Source organism: Rhopalosiphum maidis, chromosome 2, assembly GCF_003676215.2.
Source record: "Rhopalosiphum maidis isolate BTI-1 chromosome 2, ASM367621v3, whole genome shotgun sequence".
NCBI classification, from domain to species: Eukaryota; Metazoa; Arthropoda; class Insecta; order Hemiptera; family Aphididae; genus Rhopalosiphum; species Rhopalosiphum maidis.
The window spans coordinates 38,788,229-38,813,459 of record NC_040878.1 but is presented as its reverse complement, the minus strand read 5'-3'; the positions used below and the strand labels follow the sequence as shown (position 1 = coordinate 38,813,459).

General features: G+C 27.8%; 1 protein-coding gene across 9 annotated transcripts; it reads right to left on the bottom strand.

The window, feature by feature from the left end:
- Positions 1 to 4,256: 4,256 nt before the first annotated feature.
- On the bottom strand, positions 4,257 to 21,721 carry LOC113554352 (dynamin). 9 transcript variants are annotated; one of them, XM_026958160.1, is made up of 19 exons: positions 21,089 to 21,721; positions 18,358 to 18,431; positions 17,664 to 17,813; positions 17,076 to 17,279; positions 15,620 to 15,812; positions 15,433 to 15,553; positions 15,286 to 15,374; positions 15,020 to 15,219; positions 14,809 to 14,954; positions 14,571 to 14,728; positions 14,330 to 14,495; positions 14,137 to 14,259; positions 13,793 to 13,912; positions 13,680 to 13,691; positions 13,401 to 13,607; positions 11,649 to 11,827; positions 11,368 to 11,583; positions 9,539 to 9,687; positions 7,086 to 9,130 (listed from the first exon to the last, which is right to left on the bottom strand). In XM_026958160.1, the coding sequence occupies exons 1-18, from the start codon at positions 21,250 to 21,252 to the stop codon at positions 9,576 to 9,578; spliced, it is 2,634 nt and encodes an 877-aa protein (XP_026813961.1). In that variant the 5' UTR covers positions 21,253 to 21,721; the 3' UTR covers positions 7,086 to 9,130; positions 9,539 to 9,575. The 9 variants fall into 9 exon arrangements, with proteins under 9 accessions (XP_026813956.1, XP_026813959.1, XP_026813961.1 ...); XM_026958155.1 differs by lacking the exons at positions 7,086 to 9,130; positions 17,076 to 17,279 and adding exons at positions 4,257 to 4,982; positions 16,557 to 16,760 and having other exon boundaries at positions 14,330 to 14,728; positions 21,089 to 21,252; XM_026958162.1 differs by lacking the exon at positions 13,680 to 13,691 and having other exon boundaries at positions 21,089 to 21,252.
- Positions 21,722 to 25,231: the final 3,510 nt, after the last annotated feature.

Sequence of the window (25,231 nt, the reverse complement as noted above, 5' to 3'; positions counted from 1 at the left end):
ATTGTTTTATTATATAAGCGGTTGTGTTTGGTAATAAATATTCAACGATTTCAATTTACTATTACAAATTACAATTTATTATTTATAAAAAAATAAATTATAAATATTCTATTTATTCTTAGAAATGTAGGTGATCGACAATTTCCGTTATAAATCTTTTTTCGCAGGTAGGGTACTGGGTACACAATGATTAAATTGTATTGAATCAAATTCAACATATTCATTACAGTGACCTCAATGACGAACTATACTCTACATTATTACTATACAGTAGAGCTTGAACGACTTCCTCAGTTTTTTTTTTAATTATTAAGTTAATTAATTTGTTTCTCATATATTTAAAAAAATAACTTTTATAACCTATATGATATACCAAGTTTGAGTTAATTATATGCATAAGTATAATAAGTAAGTTAAATCTTAATGAAATTAAATCATTCCAAAATATTTGTATTCGTTTAGATAGATATACTTTTATTTATTTAAAAACTAATTAAATCCATAATAACGTCTGAGACTTAATATCGGAAACTCTGGAAACGTACAATCATTATTATTTTAATTATAATTTATATTCATTATTAGTAGTTAGTGTTTATCATAAAATCTGAGTTAAATATGCATGTCTCATATAGTCATATGTACTATAAATAAAATAAAAACTCATTTTTCTATGGATGTAAGATATATAAATAAGGGATTTAGTACCTATAGGTAAAGGTACAATATTAAAATATGATAAAACAAATAGATATATAAATATAATACATAACTAAGTGTAAAATATAATAACATTTATAACACGGCTGTATACATTAAAAATATAATTGATCGGTTTAACTTTAGATTACCTACCTCTATTTGAGAAGAGTTATTCAGAGTCAATCGTCTTCCAGCTTCCAAACGCTAAAAAACAATCTTGTGGGCTGTGACTCATATACAACTCCGAACTAAGAAAAATATTAAAATTCATCTTTTATGCAATGTATCTTTGTTTTACTAAAAAAGAAATTTTTGAATGTTATTTTTTAACCAAGGTAATGCTACATTTGTTATCCATTAATTTATATTAAGTTAAAAAATATTATTTATTAATTAATTGGTAACTTTCAACTTAACTTTTTTTTATGTATTCCCTCAACGATTTCTGTATAAATAAATAATTTATTAGTAGTAAGTAATGTAGTTTGTTTGATGTTCTTAGATACCTAGTTATAATGATGATAATTTATCGAGTACCTAATACTGTAATGTTTTAAAACTATTTGATGTTAAATTATTTCCAAAAATCGAATATTAAGTCCTTATAATGATTAGTTTATAAGTCCCCTATATAAAAATTATAAAAGCTATCATGAGAAAAATAAAGCAAAGAGGCTAATTTAACAAACAAACGCCGTTGTCGGCGGACAGCGTGCAATTTTTGTATTACGTTTCTGTCTAAATTTAAACGCGATTTTGGCCACAAAAACGGATATCTCGTTTGGTTCACCACACACAAATGAGTGCATATTGTTACGCATCTTTTTTGTCGAAATATATCTTGTCCATCATCTAAAATATATTATATCCAGTTCTTGAATTGTAGTATTGATAGTGGGATAGAGGAAGGGGCATACTGTAGAGAAGGAAACTCCTTAACTATTTTTATATTTTAAGAGCACTTTTATTAATTATTTTCATAACAACAGGGTATAAAAAATGGTACCTAAATACGTTCTTTTTACAAACTAAAAAAATTATATTATATTATATTTTATACATAGGTACAATACATTATTTTGGAAAATTGTATTGAATAGGTATATGATATTCAAAATCAACTTTTTAAATTATACAATTAATTATTATTAAGATACTGTAAAAAGTTGTGAGAATATGATTTCATTTTAATTTAAACATAGTATAAGCTAATGCCTAATATATACTTAACTAATGTTTATTATTTTTTAAATGTGGACTTTTTTCCTACAAGTAAATTAAATCAATAATTTCTACAGACGTTAATTTTTTTTTTTCTAGTCTATTTCTGGGTTGAATAAATGATCACTAAACATTTAATGAATTAATAATGGTTTCTTAAACATGATTTAGTGGTCCGTGATTGGCCTATTCAATTATATTAAACGATTATAATATTTTCTTATTAATTAGATATGTATTGCTGTTCTACAAAAAAAAAACTACGTATTATTTATAAATATGTAAAATATATGAAATACTTTCAATTTCGTGTCCTTTGTTAGTATTATTTTAAAACTTTAATTATAAATAAAATATAAATATAGGTAATTACTAATTAGGTCTGATAGTATGAGTATAAAAATAAAGTTATATTACAATTACATTTTTTTGTTAATTTTTAGTTACCTATTACTTATTGCTACATGTTATTGTTTGGTCTCATTTTCTGGAACATTTAAAATTTTTTTTGAAACAACAATATACCGACTGGTTTACCTATATTTTTTTATTTATTTAATTAAAATATATAGATTTTTCTTACGCATCTTATAATATATTGGCAATTTTGGCCGAATATATTAGGTACCTAGGTATATATTATTACATAAGTACTAACCAGATACTTTTCACTTTTTTAAACTATTTTACAAATTGTTATTTTTATTCAATCGTAAGAAGTACATTATTGGTTAGTTATGTTTACATAATACATTCAAACTTAAAAGTAGGTAGGTACCTAACAAAAATATTTGATTGAACAGGTTAACCTATCTCTATCTATTATTGCTCTTATGTTTTGGCGTATTGCGCTATGATCTATATATTAATTATTTTATTGGTAAATAATAAAATAAATTATCTGATTTTAATTCATTTATAGCTAGATTTAAAATTAATTATTAGGTACCTCTGAGTGTAGCAAGGAAGGAAGGAAGGTAGAGTATAGTACAAATTGTAGGACAATTGTTATCATGTTAACCGTGTCTGTACGCGCAATAAACAAATAAACCTTATTTTTTTCAAGCAACTGATTAATTAACATTTTTTTATCAAAATAGTTGACGCGAGGTTGCTAGAATTATTTTAATGTTCCTGTTAAATGGGGGGCGTAAATAAAATTGACTTTTATCTTCTATAAAAAAAAAAAATATTATTTTAATATGACAAAATAAAGGCATCCTGCGGTGATAAAAGCACATGACATTAAATAATAATAAATAAATCAATTCGATGATGGAACCAAAGTTGAATCTTATTACTCTACGACTTGGAATACTTGGACTTAAGGACAATTTTTCGCATTCAGTGTAAAAAAAAATATTACTGCCATGTCGCGCGTCAGTAGCGTTTAACCATAGGTAGATAGGTACACGCATCTAAAATATATTATTATAACATCTCGGTCAAGACGTTATTATTTCAATTACTTTTTTTTATCATCTGAGGGTCATCGTTTTAGGACCAGCGTGCCGCACAAACGCACGTTTAATAATAACTCGACGCCAAACTATACTTAAAAACATCACGGACTAATCAAGTGTATAACCACTGTTACTTAGTGACCGCACAACAATGTATAGGTATGCATTTAGTATTTTAATCAAATTTTATAAACGTATAATAAATTGTTATGCGAATCGATAGGTTTGATAATACTGCGTTAATTTATCCAATCAGCTTAGTATTTAAGATTCAAAATACTGAGTTATAAAAATATTTGTATGGTTGAACGCAGTATAGAAGTTTAAATCTATTGCTATGACAGTATGTCGTGGTACCCTATATAGTAGTACTAGTATAGTGAATAGTGATATTATTAAAATTATAAAATTCTATAGTTAATCCAACCCAGCATTGTTTGAGACAAATTAAATACTCGTCGACTTCTTGAACACAGGTGCAAACGGCACAAATTTTCAACAAATATTTGGGTTGTTTTGACTAATTAAAAAACATGGACTTATAAAACTATTTTTTTTTTCTGTATAATAGTTACAATTATTTAATTTGTCATGAGCAACACCCTACAGAATTAACTAGTTGATAATATATTATAATATAAAATATTATATATACCTACTCGTTTACAACAGTTTCATTTTTGGTCAATTTTTAAGTAAATCAGTAAGTAAACATTGTATATGATAATATGCATCGATAACCAACTGTGCTTGGATGGCGAATGGGCAGAGCTCGAGGAATTCGGGGATTGAGTACAAAAAATAAAAAATAAATAATAATAAAAAAAACATTTATAACATAAATAAGTATATAACGGTAAAAAATGTTGACATACATAATATAATAATAAAAATGGTTCTTTACAGTATATATATTTAATATCAATATTAAAAGCAAAATATAAAAAGTATAAACTCTTCACGCACGTATATTATATAATAATGTATTAATGTTATATGTACACATATTTGTGTGTACGACACGACCGTCCCGAGTAGGTATATGAAAACCGTAGGTTAATAGCGCGTCTGTGTGTGTATACAGGTAAATAAATTGTAAAACCACACAAACGTCGTCGTCGTCAGATAATAAACATAAATATGTCATATGTGAGCATAATAATTATAATATAATAACATATAGGAGATTGTACAATATACGTAGGAACCGGAAATGGGAAATACGATTTCGTTCGTTATTGCCTTTTTTCTTTTTCACGACATATACATCACAATATAATCAATATATCATTGGTACAATATAATACGATATAACGCAGTCGCATCCTGCCTTCTCCGAGAAATAATAAAATTATATTATTATTGGAGGTGGTGTAGGGAGAAAATGAACAGGATATAAAAACAAAATAATAATAATAATAATAATAGTAATAATGATAATAATAATCAATATAGTTGTACACGTTGGTAACTCAACGACGAAAAGCCGAGGGGGGACGCAAATCGATGTACGAACAATAATTATTACATTATTAATTCCGTTGAAAGTGCAGTCGATTTTGCATACGCGGAGCGGCTACTAAATTAACAGGTCGCCTAAAAACAAAAATAATAATAAAGATAAATTGCATAAGACAAAACAAAACAATACGTGATTCAAAAACAAAAAAAATTAACAGAAATACGTTTAAGAGGTGGGAAACGGGAATAACAGCTAGTCGCGTACCTACGCTGAGTTTTACATTAGGCATCAGATATACCATCTAAGCAGCCATTTAAAAGTAGTGCTGTTGGTCATGATCACTGTAGAGCTCGGATTTCAATGTATTTACAGTTTTTTTTTTTTGTTTATTGCCTGAAAACGATGCTTTCCAAGCTAAAAATATGTTTCAAGTACTTACAATCTTTATACTATTCTTACGAATTATTTTTAGAAAATTTTTACTGTTATTATTATTATGTTTTATGACATTTAATTAACATTTTTTCCAGGTACCTAAATAATGATCGAGCAAAAAAAAAAAAAATGACATGTATTAAATATAAAATTGAATATTTTTTAGGCTGTTAACAGTATACCACATGGTTAATAATTTTAAAATAATACAAGTCTCAGATTTATCTTAATGATTGTATCGTAATACGACCTCCGGTCGATTACATACATGTAAGTATACATACGTCGATTTTATTAATTTATTAATTCAGAGCCAACTCATTTTTTTTATAGCTATATAAAATATTTGCTAAATAACAAATAATTATATTGCATTATCAAAAATTAAATTATTTGAATTGAATTCTTAGTTTTTATGTCATATAAATACATTTTTGATACATTAAAATCCATGATTTGCAATACTGTGGAGCCCCCCTGGTGGTCGGGATTGTCTCTCACTAAGAATCAAGAGACTAATTCCAATCTAATACGATACGCTCCACGACCATTAACTTGCTGATTCAACAACAGCGAGCACCACCACGCCGGCATCTTTAAGCAACAAATTTAGTTTTATTTTTATACAAGCAACATTTTAAAAATTCACTAATATTTTTAGTGCCAAAGTATATTTGATCTTATATGTACAAAATCTAATCAAAAAGCATAGAGACTACTGATAGTATTATTAGTTACTGCTTTGTAAATTATACTGTTGTTTATTGTATATAATTAGAAATAACCGAGGAATTTCCGAAAATTTCCAAAGGACTATTCGCTAGAGACACATTGTATGTCTGAATGGGTTCAAAAGTAACCAGCTACTTCAAAGAATATTAAACATAAATAACTGAATATAATAAATACATATTTTTTTAACAGTCGCTACTTATTGATTAGATCACGTAGGTACCTAAACCCAACACTTACGCCATCATTTGAGACTATGCGCAGTGCGATGCGCGACCCGAGGCGAATGCGATTATATTATACCCATTTATGTAGCGTGCAAAAAGCAAATAATGGTGTTAATATTAGAATAATAATAATTATTATTACTATTGTTATTGTAACGATGAGTAATAAACACGTCGTATGGGATGTTAGTAAGAAAGATGAAATGGAAAGAACAATGCAAATACCTCAAAATAAGATATATTAAGCACGATAGAGCTAAGATGAAATATTTCAAAAGCATGACCTTTGATAATGCGCAAAGAACTTCTTATTACACTATTTTTAACATTTTTTTTTAACGAATCAAAACAAAATTGTTTTCAATTGCATCTTAAATGTACCCCCTCCCCCTACCACTTTTTGAGTTAAAATTTAAATTTTATTATTTTTAAAGTAAAAAACATAGTTTACTAGTATCTTAAAAATGAGTTTTTAAAAAATAAGCGTAGTATTAGGTCTTTTATACATAAGAAAAATTCCAATCAAATTTAAGGTTATGCTTTCGAAATATTTAGTTATCTTTATCATTGAATACACTGTACAAAGGCACAGGCCATAGGTTACTGCGGTGAGTATAGGCCGAGAAGGTCCACTCCCAAAAATTGCAACAAGTCTTTTTGTATTTTTTTATCAGTTATTTTTAATAACAATATTGTATAATTAATTCAATTGTTTTTTAAAATAATATTGTTATATTCACAATAATTGGTGAATAAAAAAGCATTTTTTTTGTTTTCTGTGCTTGATTAATACATTTCACTACAATTTTTTTTTATATATAATATTGTATAATGCGCATAACATACAATTTTCTTTTTTTTTCGTTTATTGCTACAATCTGACAAGTTCGTCTAAGGTACATCATTTTTTTTTTTGCAAGTGTCTTGTACATATAATATTCAGAGATAACAATATTATTAATTTAAATTTAAATCGATGGTAAAGTAAATGGTTAATATTTAATGAGCGTTATTATTATTACATAATATTAAAGCCAATCATTTTGAGTTGGAACTAAAACACATTGTCATTCACTGTAATGTAATGCAATACCCAAAAACCACTTCGTTATTGCTATTAATGATATAATTAGGTACATTAAATACAATGGCGTTAAGTTAAATCACCATATCGATAACATAAGTCAAAATTTCTAAATATCAATGGTCTGCAACTAGTGAATTTTGAGTGAAATATTTAATTATGTATACGTTATAGGATTAAAAAAATTTTATTTTATTTTATTATTAAATGTTAGACCTATTGCCAGTAAATAAGGTACAAAACGATCTCAGCCGTCAAATTTTGGTTAGGTTTCGAAGTTGAGTTACTCGCAAGGTATCAGTACAGTACGATAAATTAATAACTCACGTCGAATTCGCAGTGTGACAGAAAATTGTGAATTTGACCTATAGTTCAATCACAATTGTTCAGTCTTGTTATGGTGTGAGAAATTTTAAAGAATTTATTTTAACAGCGTTTATTGAAAGACCGTATTAAAAAAAAATTATTATGGTGGTAAAATTATACAGAGAATAGGGAGTTTCCCTGAGGTATGAACATTATGTTATGTAAGCTACAAAATTGCATAAAAGCTGAAGTGAACGACTGTGGTTTTAGCTCAAACTCACAAAAATCGCTTATGATTATTTTAATATTCAAAAGCAATCAAATTACTAGAAACACAAAAAAACTATTTATGTCGTATTTCATCAAAAAAGTAATTGACTTAACAATACAATTATATCAGAATATATAACCTAAAAATGCCTATTCTGTAACATACACTTAATGATTATCTTATTATATAAAAGTTTCAAAGTCTTTTTTTTTGTCTAATACAATTGAAAAGACTTAACAATTTTTTTCAATAACGATGACATAAAATATGTTCAATATAAGTTTGTTTTAATTGTTTATTTTAAACAACATCCAATTATTGCTCTTTATAATACAATATACTAATATATTATAAATTAGTCACACTATGGATTTAGTGGTGCAAAGCCAAATATTGCAAATTAAGTAGGATATACTTAAGTTAGTTATATTAATTAGTAATATTCTCTCTTTATTTTAACTGAAAATATTTAGAAAAATTTAAGATAATTAATTTGCCACGTCTAAAAGTAATTTATCAACAAATAAATGTATAATATATCATTTCATTGAATAAAATTGTTTTTCACTATGTTCATTTCCATTCGTTATAACTTATTATAATTACACTAGTCTCTGTATTTAACATCAGGAACTCTGGTAACTAAATAATTAACAATATATTAATTAATTTTAAATAGCTTCATTTTTGTATACTGACAATAAAAATATAACCTTTTCGACTTTATAAAAATAAATGTCGCTCAATAATTAAAATAACTGATTACATAATACATATTACATACTTAAAATGTGATTGTTTATAGGGATTCATGTTAGAAAAAAAAACAACAGAAAACCCCTAATTGCGCTTAAAATTAAATAGATAAATTTAATAATGGAATGATAATAAATTATAATAATAACAATAACAGGACCTCTTTGTCTTAAAAATTATAAATAAATAACGAGGCCTTTGGTAATAATATTATTATCTTATATACATAACAAAAGAAAAAAAATCGAGTTTATGCGTAAACATTCAATTACTAAGAATCACATTTCATACGTACATCATATCTAGACTATATTTTAAACATTTTAAATGAATTAGCCTAAGAGGGATGGATATTAAAATCTATAGTAAATTTTTTTTAATTTTTAAATAAAAAAAGTTATGTCTTGTTTTTTGGGCATTCCCTGCTTCTTAAATAGAAGATAAATCAAGTTTAGACATTTTCTCCGCGTGCTGAAATTAAAGAACCAAAATAATCTTGGTATACATTTACTTTGTTTTTGAATTTCAGTTATTAAAATTACCAATAATATTATGTTTTTCACTTGTCTTCAAAAATAAATTGAGTAAACAAATGTCAGAAATTTATAATGCTTAAAAATATAGACTGAATATAATTTTAAACTATTTATTTTGTTCATAGTAAATATTAAGATAAGTAAATTTTATTTATAATAAAGTGATACTTAAACTAATCAGATCAAACAGATATAATAAAAAAGACAAAGAATCATTAATATTTTTGTTGTCTTTAGCTTGTAAGCTTTTGATATACCTTTCAATAAGCATTGCAAGACAAATGAAATACATATAACAAAAAATACACAACATTTAACATGAATACATTTTGTATAAACTCACCATGCCATGTATATATCTAGTAAGTGAAATATACAGCTTATTTGAAACGGTTGGCAAAAGCATTGGTAAGCTCATTGACAGCTACTTGTGCCACAGCTTGGCCGACAGCTTGCTGTACACGTTGCGGTATTTGCGGCATTGATCCTCGCCTATTATCGCCAATACCATCATAATAATATGAATATATAACTCGCGCATAGCCATTATTTTATAATACAGACATTTCTAATATAAGTTAAGATAATTATTTTTTATAAGATATAATAAAATGTTTGAATAAATATCAACAATCTATTTGTACCATAAACCCATTGGTATAACATTAATAAATTAGCATAAAACTGACACCAATATTATTACCAGCAAAAGCATTTGTTTCGATAAATTTTCATTATAATAAAATATATGTATGTATGTATATATATTATAAATAATTTTAACTGAATTATAAGTGTTGAATAATATGCTGATTGCTGAATTTAGTAACATTAATATAAGTGCGTTTAACTACGTCTAGTAAAAATAAAATGTTGTTGTTATTAGTTGGTTTATCTATAATATTTTATTATCCAGTTTTATACAGAGTCAAGAAAAATTTGAATTTCATACATTAAAAATGCAATTTAAATTTTATTAAAGATATATTCATATTATTATTTTATTTTTTATTTTCAAATTACAATATTCTAATGTTTTTTCAAATTATTATATTGAAAAGTTAATCATTTATTATTTAATTTTATCATATTTCAATTTTGGAAACATAATTGATTTTGATTTTTATACATTTTTAAATTGAAGCAAATTAATAACATTATTGACATAATAAAAATAGAGCAGTTATACTTTTTGATCTAAGGAAACTAGCTAAAAATTCTTTAATTTTTTCTTGACTATGTTACTAGAAAACATAATATAATGATAAGCTTATACACTAAATAATTTCTAACCAGATATCACTTCTTAAATTATTTTAATTATAATAAATTAATAACAATGTACATGGTCTAACATTTTTTTAATTATGAGCTAAAAAAATAAAATAGTAGACAATATACCTTAAAATAGTCGAATAATATTTTATATATGTAATCCACAATCACTACCAACGATAATTATTAAAGGGCGACTGTGTAAGTATTCCTAATATAGGAAATTATTATAAATTATAAAAATTAATACTTAAAAACTTACAAACTGTGAATTATTTAACAAATATTAGGTAACATTCCTAAGTAAATAACATCTAATTACCTAATTATACTGATGTGCTAACCTAGACAATGAGATTAACCAACATAACGAATACAAAACAAATATATATATATATATAAGTAAATAATTTTTGTAACAAAAAAATAATAAAAAATACTATTATAAATCAGTAATCACTCAAATTAAAAGAAATAAACAATGGACCAAATTTAGCTTACTCTGGCTTCAATTTAATGTGTATAGGTTAGTTGGTTATAAATATAGTGATTATTATTAATGTAGTTGCTGATTTAATCGGCCACTGAAGACATGCTCGACAATACATATTAACGGCGTCTGAAATGTAAAAAAAACCACACCGTCGCCGTTGCTGCCTTTTACACTAAATGTTAGTGACTCAAACTAACTACATGTTAGTGAGTACTATCATTAAGTACATAGCTAACTAGCTAATAATTGTTAGTAAAGCTAGTAGTTAGCTACGCACTAAATAATTACTAATTTTAATAAATGTATAATTAACAGAGCTATTTTATAATAGATTCAAGTTATGGGAGCTTCTATGAACTGTAATGATAAATGTTTAAAGCAATGAAATTCCCAAATTGACTTACGAAGGAATTAAAGGAGGAGGAAGTCCCTGGCCACCAGGCCTACCAGGTGGAGCAGGAGGTTGTCGTCCCTGCTCAGGCCCAGGTCTATTAGGTATTGCTGGAGCTGGTCTTCCCGAAGCTGGAGGTGGAGGAGGTGCTCTTGATGCAGCATTTGCAGGTGTTGGGTTAGAAGGTACACCTCTACGTCCAGCACCACCGGGACTTGGTGGAGACAACCTTAATAGTTAAATAAAAATTATAGTAAGAATTGTCACGTGCAAAAATAATATTTAAAAATCTACCTTGGGTTATCAAGACTAGATGCAAGCCAATCATTCTTGACTGGTGGTGGAACGGGTGTGGTAACAGTAGCCATTGAAACATCACCAATAATTCTCAATGCTTCTTTACATGCTTGATACATGCGCATCATTTCTTCACGTTTTACGGCTTCTTCTGCACTTTCTTCCATCATTTGAGACTAAAATACAAAATTAACATTCAGATTTATAGCCCTAAAATACCTTAATTATTAATTATAAATAATAAATATCTATAACTATTTATAACTATTTATAAATATAAATTTAGGAACTATTGAAAAAAATATTATAATTTTTAAGCAATTTTAATGACCTAAATAACTAAGAATTACATAAAAGTAAATATTTTTTAATTAAGTAGTTTGCAACTATAGAAAACAACTCACTCACATGTATTACGCATCATACAAATGCATAACAGAGCAAATTTGTGTTCAGTAGAATTCATTTGGAATTTTAAGCTAAGTAAATTGACCAATTATCAAACTTTAAGGAATGAATATAATATATACTATGCGTGGGTTTTTACATTTTTATTTTTCAGCTAATTATAAAATTTGTAAAATATTTTATATTTTTTAATTGTTATATTATATATGCTCAAATTTTAAATAAAACCTAACTTACAGACACAGGCAATGTTCTTATCTTTAAGTTAGATAATGATCAATTTACTCTACTACTACTACTAGCACTGGTCTTACTAAACATAATTCTGTAATGTAATATGTTTGTAAGATAGAGAAAAAAATTGTAGAAATGGTTCTTTTCATATTAATGATTGTCGTCAAATAACATATTCATGTTACCATCTTTGTTCTCAATCTAGTTTCCTTCCTAAGAATATTACAGACAACATACATAAAAAGTGGGAAAATAGATAACTACTCTGCTATACAGTAGGAGTCAAATGTAACTTATCATTGAATAGCTCAACATTTTATCATTTGTATTTGGTGAATATTCCAATTACCTACAATTATTCATTTTTGAGTTACGTTGAGAAATCAGTTTTTGTCAAAAACTGGTTTTGCATAAAAATGTCTATTTTTTTTATTTTTTCCAATAATAGTACCAACAACATTTAAAGGTACAATTTTATTTAAGAAACAACAGAAACCACCCTCGAAATTAAAATTTTTGAAAAATAAACAATATTTTTCTACTAAAAATTGTGTTCATATAAAAAAAGATATACATGCCATTGAACAATACACTAAATTCTCCCTTCAGAAACTAAAATAATTATTAGTACATGATTAACATTATTAATTACAAAATTTTTATCAATCAAATTAGATATATAATTTCTTACCTAAAATAATAACTATCAAAAAATTAAGTTTCTCAGATTTTAAAAACAACTTTATATTAAAAAGAACCAAATTTACATAAAACAATTTGTTTAATTAACAATTATAAATATATTTATGTATGTATGTTTTGGAACATTATAATGTTATACAACTAAATGTGAAAAAAAATCAAGCAACTGATTGAGGGTTAAACCGATACATTGTGCTATTTAGTAATTAAATGTTTTTGAAATAGTTATATGTCTGCATTTTTATTGTTCTAAAATATTGAAAATTTGAAATAACACAAAATAAGCTTTTATTTAGTCTTGGACACTGCTCAGTCACATTATCTAACAACAACTATACTATATAATATGCTATTTTTATATTTAATAGTTATAATATTCAAGAATATGCATTATACATAAATTACCTGATCACCAGATGCATATAGATGAGCTAATAGTTCTCCATTTATAAAATCTTTTGAGTTGTTTATGATCAAATGCATAATAATTTTAGGGACTAGATCACGACAAGATTTTGTAACAATTTTCATATATGAATCAACTAAATTTCTTATAGTCTCCACTTGTCTTTCCAAAACTGGATCCATAGATGTAGTTGATTCTGTACTGCTCTATAGAAGTAAAACGTTAAGTTGGTAAATATTTTATGAAATATTAATGAGAAATTAAAATGTGACACTAACCTCACGACCATCCTGATCGAAAGGCAAAAGAAAAATAATAAAAAAATAATTAATTATTAAAAAAAACTTAAAATGTACATATGATTATCAAATGTCAATTAACTAAAATTTACCTCATCACTGTTAGATACATCTGATGACTTTTCTGGATAAACACCTGCACGTAAAAATGATGCCTTCCAAGAATCTACATCATCTTGTGTTTCACAACTCAATTCAAGCTGTTTGTAGTCCTAAAAATATATATTTATGTAATTAAAAAAATGTTAAAACCAAATCTCCACTGATTTTTTGAAAAGAGTTAAATATAATATATGAATGTTAGTGTTTTTGATAAAACCATAATTATAATATATAATAAATTAAGTTAAACATAACTATGATATGAATTTTCAATTAAATTAAAAACCAGTGGAGAGTAGGCTTAATATTACACATAATTCAATTCAAAATTCACCTTGTAAACATTACGGCCTTCTGGATTAAATAGCGCAAATGTATGGCGACGTGACATAAAACCTTGTTCAACGTCTTTGATTTTCAATCCATCTAATGGTAACATATATTTCTTTTCTCTTTCCTTTAAAAGTAACATTTATATATTTTTATAAAATATCTAACTATAAATGTTATTAATTGATTGTAAATACCTCTTCATCTTTGAACCATGAGATGTTTTCAGACATTAAAACAAACCAATAATCCCTAGATCCTCCTTTCATAATGCCCAAATTATGTATACACATCCATCCTTTACGTATTACCTGATTGCCAAGCTTATGAGTTTTGTTAGAGTTATCAGATGACTGTTGTGCACTACAATACAATATTATAATACATAATAAATTAATAATTTTCATTATGGTTAAAATACAGTCAATTGTTACATACTTTGCGAATCCAATAAAATCTTCATGGTTTGTATTCATATAGGCTAGTTCACATTCAACCAATAAGATTAACTGTTCTTTACACATTTGTTCACGATTACGAATATATGATGTAATTATACGTTCTGTTTCTTCTCGTAAACGTGGATACCTGGACATCTTTAAAAACAAAAAATATAAATTTCTTAAAATAATTTTACACGAATCAAAAATGTATATAATATAATTAATGTTCATACCTTATCTGTACAAATTCTAACTACGTTAGATAATTCATTAACAACGAGATCAGTACATTTCAGTGATGGTTCTTTCAATCTAGCAATTTGTTTTTTCACAATAGCTTCAAATGCCATATCAGGTGTAAATAAGCCCACTCTTATACCTATAAAAATAAATGTACAAATTTATTTTTGAATGTTAAAAATTGTCTCTTAATGTATTACACACCATGAATGTTTCTGATGGCAAATGCTATTTCTCTCCTTAGTTCTTTTTCATCAATTTCCATTTTCACAATTTCAAATGGGAAACGTTCGTGGAACAAACGATTAATTTTAGCACCTCCAGATAGTTCATTGGTATTTATCTGAGCAGAACCAGAACCTTCAATTGTGCGTTCAAAATCAGATTGAAGTTGTTGAATCATTCTAAATTCATAGAAAATAATAATTTATAGTATATGATTAAATACTAAATGATTCTAAATGTCTTACTGTAACATTGCTTTGGTTTTAATGGCGGGATCATCTGGCCTAAAATATTTAAACTGTTCCACATCTTTTTCTAATGTAAGTAATTGTTTCTAAAAGTAACCATATAATAAATGAACATGAGCTTTATAAAAATAAAATAAAACTTACTTGTAATTTATCCCTAAGCCCTGGCAATGTATCTCTAATATGATTTGTGAGCTGTTGATTCAAAACTCTTTGCAAATAAGGTGTGCCAAGTCTGTCAGCCATGTGTCTATAAGCTGGGTGCCTAAACATCAAAATTATAATTTATTTAGATTATAATTTTAATCTGAATAAAAAATATTCAACTTACCCCAAAAAAAATTTTCTTTCTGCGCTCAAAGCAGCTTTTATATCTTTACGACCATCGATATCTTTCTGACTTCTGTTTACTACACCAATGTAACCACGTCTAAGAGGCAAAAGCTTATTCTCCAATATGTCTCTAGCATCAGTTCCTTCATCCATCAGATCCAATTTTGTTATGACACCAATAGTTCGCATACCTAAGGAAATAATATATGTCTTAATTATAAATAATACACAAATATAGCAGCAATGTGGAAATGTGCATAAAACTAATTTTAATAACATATTTAATTTAAAATTTAAAATATATATATACACAACATTTGATAATTAAACATGAACATGCTTCATTAAAATTAAAATAGGTAAATGGTTGCAATGGTTTGAAAATCATAGTGAATGTAAATTATTTATTGTTAACAAAAAATTAAAAATATGCATAAATCTAAGGTAAAAATAAAAAAAAATAGGATTTATTATTTTATACATAACATGCAGTTGCACTACCATACATGATACATTTCTAAATAATCACATATATAAGCATGTGATAATTTATAAAATCAATAAATATTTTAAAAATTGACATAGTGAATCTAACAGTGAATATTAATTCTTATTCCAATGTTAAAACAACTTAAAATTAAAATCATTTATTATTTTAAAACCATTAAGTATCAAAATAAAGTGTACAACCTGATAGAGAGTACAATACATATCAAAAACTCATCACAACAATATAGGAATAAAATGAAACAAATTTGATTGCTTTTATAATAATATTTTAAACGGGCTCATTTGATTTTTCTATGCCGTTCATAATTTTTCTTATAAATAATCAATTTACATTGATTATGTTGATATTGATATGGTAGGTACTGATTATTTAAGTTTATTAAAACATAATAAATAGGTAGACGAAAAAGCTTATCATTTCTTACCTTCAGGGTCCACTTCTTTAGAAATTTTTAATGCATCACTGTTGGCCAAATCCTGGTTAGCTGGCGTTACAGCCAAAATCAGGCAATTATCTCGTTTAACAAAAGTGAATAACATTGATCTTATTTGATGCTCTATGTCGGGAGGTTGGTCCCCAACAGGTACTTTTGTCATACCAGGCAAATCAACAAGGGTCAGGTTCAACACTAGAAAATAATACTAGCAAAACTACACAACAGCCACGAAAACCAATAATGCTGAAAATTGTAAAACTTGTTCCCTAGCCCTATACCTTGATTTTTAACCAATCATAAATAGCTATCTGTATATACTGTTTTAGTCTTCAGTTAGGAGTAAATCATTAGATCGGAAAACATTTCTCTTTAAGGTTTAAAGAAACAAAAAAAAAATTTAAGCAATGTACAAAGAACATTCTAAAGAAAACTAAAAAACGACAAAATTGCTAATAGCATGACTTGGTGCAATATTTTCGAGCAGACTACTGGCCGATTAACGTTTACCGTCTGGGTCAACTTGTTTTGCAATTTGTAAGGCATCTGAAGTAGCCAAATCGGCATTAGCTGGAGAAACAGCCAGTATAAGACAAGTTTCTTTTGTGATAAATTGGAACAGCATGTCTTTGATTTGTTGTTCAATGTCAGCTGGTTGATCACCCACTGGCACTTTTGTCAAACCAGGCAAGTCGATCATAGTGATGTTTAAAACTGTTTACAGACGTTATAAATAACAACCATAATAAAATGGAATGACTTTTAAACAAAATATTTAAATTAGTTTCAAAATTACTGAATAGAATTAACGGTTTTTAAATCATAATCAAAAAAATTAAATAATACTATTGTCTACTGGGTATCTTTTTTTTAAACACCAAATAATATAAAATCATTATATAAAGCATTGAGAAATTAAATAAATTTTATGAAATATTTAATCCATTGAAATTAAAGGTATAAATTTAAGGTCTATTTATTTATATATTTTTTATTTTTATATTACATAACAAAAAACAAAATATAATTTTTGTTAATTAATTAATTGAAAAACTTTTAATGATACAATAAGTAGGGTATTATATATTCTGTACTTACCATTAGGAGAATATACCCTCAAATTTATTGGTATGTTTGAAATTCCTTTATTAGATCCAGTCATGCGATCGGTTTCATTTTCTATTTCACGTCTAATTTCATCAAAATCTGCAAACTTTTTTCCTTTGCAATGAAGAAATTCTCCATATTCTATAAAAAGTAAAATTAAATTATAAAAATGAATAACCATAAGCACCCAATTAATAAGTACTTAGATTAAATTTTGGTTTTTATTTACTTGGTTTAATTACATTTTATAATAAAAATTGAATATCAGTTTAATTATGTTATATTTTTAGATTATTTAACAAATAAAAATAAATTTTCAAGCTATAATAAAGGTTAGAAATGAATATAATTGTTTTTATTAATGATGTCGAAAAATAAATGATTTTAATAAGTGGGATGCAATAAAAGTTAAATGGTACTTAAAAAGGTCATAATTTATTAAAAATGTATATGTTAAATAGACTCAAAGTTAAGATTGGTATTGACCTTAGGTACAAGTTTTCAAATTTGTTTTAATAAAAAAATATCTTTTCAATAGGTATATGATACTTATTGATAGCAAGAGAGGGTTATCTGATTGGTTTGACTAATATTAAAAAAGGAAAATTATTGCTTAAAACTTTGAATTCAATTATGCAGAATAAATCTTTACGATATTAAACATATAATATATAATATAACTTACCCAATGTACTATTAATCAATTGAAGAATAAGAGGACGACGAGTTACAATTCCAGAACCTCTTGGAAGAAAATCCCTAAAATTAAATAAGTATGTTTTAAATAAAATTGTATGTCAATGTAAATAATTTTCAAAAAATAAGAATAATCATTGTAATACTATGTATGTTAACATCTTGTACAAAAATAGTTATTAATAACCATTCAGTATATACCTAATTAAATAAGTAAATATACCCAGGATGGCAAAACTATGATATGCATATTGTATCTAATGATTTTTATTTTGTTATAGAATATATTTGATTATTGTGAATAGCGAAGAGCAGCTAACCATGATAAACGATATTATAAATAAAACTACGTTCGCGTTAGATTGGTCATACAAATTTTAGAAATGATTCTTAAAATATATTTTCTTGAAAAATGTTTGTTAATGGATCAATTAAACCTAAGAATGTAGTACCGAAATGTGTATCTTTGTCTTACTAACAAACAACATATCAAATTTAACATTCAGAAAAATCAGTTTTACTCTGCTCTATTTAATATTAGAATGAATTTACTTTCAGTAAATACAAGGGTAAAAACATATGAAATTTAAAATAGGTAACAGTAAAAAAAAACTATTGATCAAATTTTGGTTAAAAAATATTTGAAGCCATAGTTGTAATTGATGTCCACTAAGGCACATCAATTTTAAATATCTAACTAAGTTGGCTCTGAAGAATAATATGTAAAATAAGTTGTATTGATATCTAATTAAAATAATATTGTTTACATTATTTTATTTTTTATCAATACTCATAACTTTATGTATGTAGCTAATTTTTAAAATAATTTAACTAGATGCCTATATGCTTATTAGAAAGCGAATTGTTGAAATTAATTTTAAGTTACACATGAGTAAATATGGAACACCATATTAATTTATAAAATAAAAGAAAACCATTGAGCAAAATTTCTAGTTGTGAATCAGATCTATTACTAGATTTCACTTTAGTAAATAGGTAAAGTAGGTGGGGATGAATGAAATATACTTAAGTGATCACACATAGGTACAATAAGAAACCAACCTAAAAAATAATATAGGTACCTACCTACCATAATATTTAATGTATTTAGAAGTATAAAACATTGAATCCAATGGTTATTAAATTAAACATTTATTTTATAAAAAAAAATTTTACAACTAGGTAATGTCTTTAATTAAAAATTAAACATTTTAGAAAATAGGTGTAACCCAATTTAATGAAGTAACACATATCTATGAAAATTTTATGATAACTACTTTTGTTAATATTATTTAAAAATTAAAATCAACAAAAATCCATTTTAAAGTAAATCAACCATTATTCATAATATGCATTTTTATCTACCTAATCAATAAAATATATTTATGAAAATTGTTTTAATACATTTTCTATAAGTAGATGTGTTTATTGATGATTGAATGTATTTGACAGTGAATTTGATGTTATTTTTCAAACATAGCAGTTTTTTGTTAAAAATGATTAGTAAAAAATGTACATGTGTTTATCATCATGTCTCTTATAATCAATATCATTTTGTTGTTTTAAACCATTAACTGTTTAATTGTGTATTTGTACAAGAAAAAAAAATAGCATCTAAACTTTTAACTGCTTTATAATAAAACTATGTCATCTAAGTCTATATACCTTGAAAGTAGAAATTGATTAGAGTTATTACTGTTATTCAAGAGTTTAATAATTCTAATTAAAATCTCTTCAAATTCATTGTTTTATATAATAATTACAGATTAAGTTAAATTAATTGTCAATTATATAATTAAATGTACCTACTTAAATCAATGATTACAGAACACTATTATTCTGGTAATAGTAGGTACTCTAAAGGTTACGAACAAAATGAATAGATACAAAATTTTCATCTGTTTAGATTAGAAATGATCAATAATTACCTACAGTTATAGGCATTTTATTGTTATAGCCGTGGAATCTAGAGAAGTTTAAAATATATATGTTGCAATTAACAATGTTAAACATCAACTGATTAACTATCAATATGTAAAAGAATTCATACCCAACTGCCATAATATAATGTTCGTAAGTCATAACCATACACTGTAAAATGTACTTGATTTGAATATTAAATCAATAAGCACATGCTTATTTCATTTTACTAGGTATGCTACATTTGTATAACTAGCAGTTTTTATAAATTCAATTTTACTCTGTAATTCATCCAAATGATGAAATCACAATAGATAAGTAGGTCCTCATCATATGGCTATCAAATATGTTTATCCAACAAAGCTCATTTAATTTTAATGGACAAATAATCAGAAAAAAACCTATACATAGCTACAAAATTTAAGATAAATAGTGCAAATGATAATGTTGGAAATATTCTGCATGTACAATAAGAGTAAATATGAAACTGACATCGGCTATAGGTTCCATCATTTTAAACAGGGACGTTTGATATCGCTTGAAATAAAATGAGAAAACTGGTTTCGATTATTGTGCCACAGTAATGAGAAAATATTGGGCCATCATCGAACAAATGTGAAGGCATTCAATGTGAAACAAAATTATATCTATCAACAATTTTTTTTTTTACTTATTATTTAAGAAGATAATATTTCACACTGAACATGTTTGTGCATGAATTAGAATAATAGCGTTCTGGCGGTCGGGTATGGGTAAGTCGCGCATCGGCGAACCCAAGAAAAATATGTGTTTTGTTTTACCTTCCCACAAAGTTTTCCAGCACAGAACTTTTACCAGCGCTCTGACCACCGACCACCGCGATCTGGGGTAGGTCAAGCTGCATGTGCACGCCCAGCTGGGTGAACGCATCTTGGAGCTTGTTCACGATGGGTATCAACTGTTCCATACCCATATTGCCGGCCATCGTGGACAGCAGCGAAGAGCTAGTGCGAAAGAATGTGTCTCACCGAAGACGACAACGGTCCAACGTCGGATAAACGACGACGGACTATATAATTACACCTGCGACGATATCGCGGCGGTGACGACACACGCACAACACACAGTCACGTCTCACACCGTCCGCTGGACAATAAACGTCACCACTGGCAGCAGCAGAGGCAAAACATACGGACGGAAGCGATCGTTCGTACGGATACGGATGATTGTGCGTGTGCGCGCGCGCACCAGCATGTGTGTGAGTGAACTGCTGTGTATGTGTGCGTGCGGCGGCAAGTGGCAACGATTTGCAGTCAAACGTTCCGGCTCTTTCAGATTCCGACGAATGACACCGACCGGGTACGAGCGGTACAGAGCGCCACTGCCGGTCGACGAGTCGCTGTTCGGCGTCCGAGCGCGCCCGAATTCAAACGAACCTCATTGCGGTCCAAACGTTCCGAAATCCGAAACACTTCAAGCAGTTCAAGCACTCGAACAACCCTATCGATGACGATTATGCGTGGGTCCAGAACCTTGTGGTCGTCGGCCGTGGCGTGTACGGCCGGGTTGCGATTTGCAATACGAATAGCCTGATTTTCACCCGGCAAAATACCCTAGACTTGTATAGACAGTGTCCCCGAAAGTAAAACGTTTCGAAACGGGAAAAGAAACGCCGCCGAATCCGTTGGGTTTAGATATCGAAAACGGTCCTGCGCGGCGGCGGCCGTCGCCGAACAGCGGTCGTCACACCGGTGCGCGTTTGAACGGGTGGACGTGCGCGCCACGCCCCGCCGCCAGCCTACCAGCCGCGGTTCGACTCGTTGCCGCCGCGCCGACGAGGAGGAAAAAAAGCCCTCGCGTCGGGGACGCCACCGCACTAAGTTATACTTTACGCACGACGACGTCGACCCTTTATCGATTCCCTTTTCACTATTCCGCATTTCCGCGCGTGGTGCGTGCTATATACATGTCTTAATATCGGCAACGAAGAAAATTCTTGCCCCGCAATCGTTACATTATGATTATTATTTATTATGATAAATTAATAATAATTATTATTGTTGTTATTATTATTGTATCGCACTGCATTTATGTACGAGCGGTCAGACTATACGTGATTATAATGATATATCATGTAGATTTTTTATACGTCAAACGCCCACTAAATATAATACGAAATAGTCGGGATATCATATTATTATTTAATGTGTATACAAAATGTCGAATCTTCTCGCTTATCGAAAAATATGATTGATATATTGTAATATTGTATTTAACGAAGTCATATAATAAATTAATTAATATGAACGCAGACGCTACATGTGTGCGTCATATCGTTTTACCATATTATTATTGTTAAATCGTCATGAGCGTGCGGGTGGAGTATATTATACATTATTATAATTTATAATATTATTACGAGTTATTTGTTCAACGCCGCCAATAAAAAAATTAATACGCACGTAGACGTGTAAAAATATTTTATGTATGGATTTATTTAATATCTATGTGCGTGTGTATACCGTAGTTTTATCACTGTGGCCTGTGCCGTATAAATGTATAATGTACCCAATACCTACGCAGACCGACAGATTTGCACAACTGCACAAGTGTCCCCGCGGGGAGTGGTGCCTACTGACTATTCTATGCTAATACTAACGACCGACATAATATATATATATATATATATAATATAATGATATGATACTATATTTACGTGTGCGGTACACTTACAGAACTGTGCATGCATTACTGTTATAATATCGTCGTGTTCGGCAAGAAAAAGAAAAGCCGAATTTCATGAAATAATTGGTCGTTTAGATGTTTAATATTATAGTCTATAAATGTTTTTAGCACTAGGGAGGTATGTGGTCTATATTATACTGTCAGAGGTACGAACTGGATTTTACTCTGTATACTAACCCCTCTTCCACATCCTACAATCTTTGTTTTCGTGACAGCTAAAACGTAAAAAAAAATTAACCGTAGTCCTTCTTCTCGGGAAAAACTTAACACGGTGTAGCGGAAAAAAATTGGCTACATAAACATCCGTAACGAAATGAATTAATAATCGCCGTTATAATATAATATATAAACATATAGTCATATAGACTATAGTCCATATAATATAGGAGACGATTTTCATCGTATTCATTACCTATATCGCATCACAATCATAGACGTATTGAAGAGGGGAGCTTAAGCTTCCAGTGTAAATATTAGCCATTATTGAACAATGAATTAATTAATCATGTATGCTAAATAACAACAAATAACCATCACAACTCTTTATCTTGTAATGTTCTCATACAAATCGATGATTACACCACCACTTTTTTCGAATATTAAAAACGTGCGATAACTGCTAATAATCGTAAAAAGTAAAAACGATGACACCTCGATTTGTATGAGAATTTTTCAAAAAATACTATATTTAGGGTGTTTATTTTTTATTTAAAATAATATTCTAAAAATAATATGAATAAACCCAGATTTTGAAGAGAGAAAAGAACTTTCAAAAATCTTCATTGGGTCATCACAGTAGGTAAGTACGCATAGATATATTAGTGACCTCGTCCATTTCAGAAACACCATGTACCTATATACGGTCAGCTATGACTCAAGACAGTTTTTCATCCTTGGCAATACTAAATATTGAACGTGATAATTGAAATAATATTGATCTAAATAATATTTTAAATACATAATATATACTCCAAACAATAATAGACTATGGAATTATAGTCAGGAAAAATAAATGTCTTATTATCATCTAGATCAGCGGTTCTCAAACTTTTTTTTTCACGTACCACTTAGGTATATTATCAATCAGTCGCATACCACTAATGACTAAATATAGAATGATCCAAATTCCAAATTGTACAGTTAAATACATTAATACATTAATTTTAAATAATAAGGCAGTAAAATACTACAACTATAGTATAATTATTTTTTATTTATTAGTTTTTTTTTAAAATAAGATATGAATTAAATAATTGAATGGATTTATTATCCAAAAACGGCCCTCCGCGTACCACCATGTAGTCTTTCGCGTACCACTAGTGGTAGGTGTACTATCATAGTTTGAGAACTGCTGATCTAGATTATGTTATTATTTTTTTTTATTATTATTATTAATTGTTGTTATAAATTAATTTCATTAATTTACAATTGCATTATCAATAATTAGTTTAATTTTTAGTAGCTCTAGGAATGATATGAATATCTTTAACATTGATTGGGTTAGAGCCTATCACGAAATGGTTCGTTGAAATGTATAGTGATTAGTGGAGCTCCAGCTCTTCAATATTTTTCGATGTCCTATAAACAACACTAAGTCTAATTGGTGTAAAGTTTTATTTGAACATAGATTAAAGACAAATTTTTATGTAATCCAATGGCACCCAAACTATACTTTTTTAGAGTAGAAAAGTTTAAATTTACATCTACCTGCAGTAATAGGTATTTACCAACCTGTATATCCACGATATTCCGTTATGATGATCCTCGGTCAAATGCCATTATATTATATATATATATATATATATATATGTTGGGAGAGATTTTAGCTAAATACTATTTTTATCTTATCGATTATGGTTAAGTAAAACATAGCGTGTGTGTTGCTAAACTTCTTAGGTAGTCACCCATCTGGGAACTAGCAACTATCCGCTAGCTTAACACCAACGTCGTTATATTATAAATTACACTCGTGTAAACCTATCATTCAATGGAGGTTACCATGAAAAATATGTCTAGGAGAGGAAAAGCATTTTATACAACAAATAATATTTAGATGGGAGGTATCAATCAGTTTTTTCAACCACTACATTACTACAATATTTTGAGTGTGGAAGTGAGATGACAGTTTTGTATGACAACTTTATAAACGCGTGCGCGAACACCTCTGTTGTCCAAGTCCAGTGAAAAGAGTTTTATACGTAAATCCATTGGTATTATGT

Bases quoted from the DNA above. Each gene is read 5' to 3' on its own strand.
- LOC113554352 (XM_026958155.1), bottom strand. From the start codon at position 21,252: ATGGCCGGCAATATGGGTATGGAACAGTTGATACCCATCGTGAACAAG. The intron at 17,814-18,357 runs GTAAGTTATATT...TACTTTTTATAG, and splicing joins ATTGATTAATAGTACATTGG to AATATGGAGAATTTCTTCAT. The intron at 11,584-11,648 runs GTAGATTTTTAA...TTAACTATTAAG, and splicing joins TCTAGTCTTGATAACCCAAG to GTTGTCTCCACCAAGTCCCG.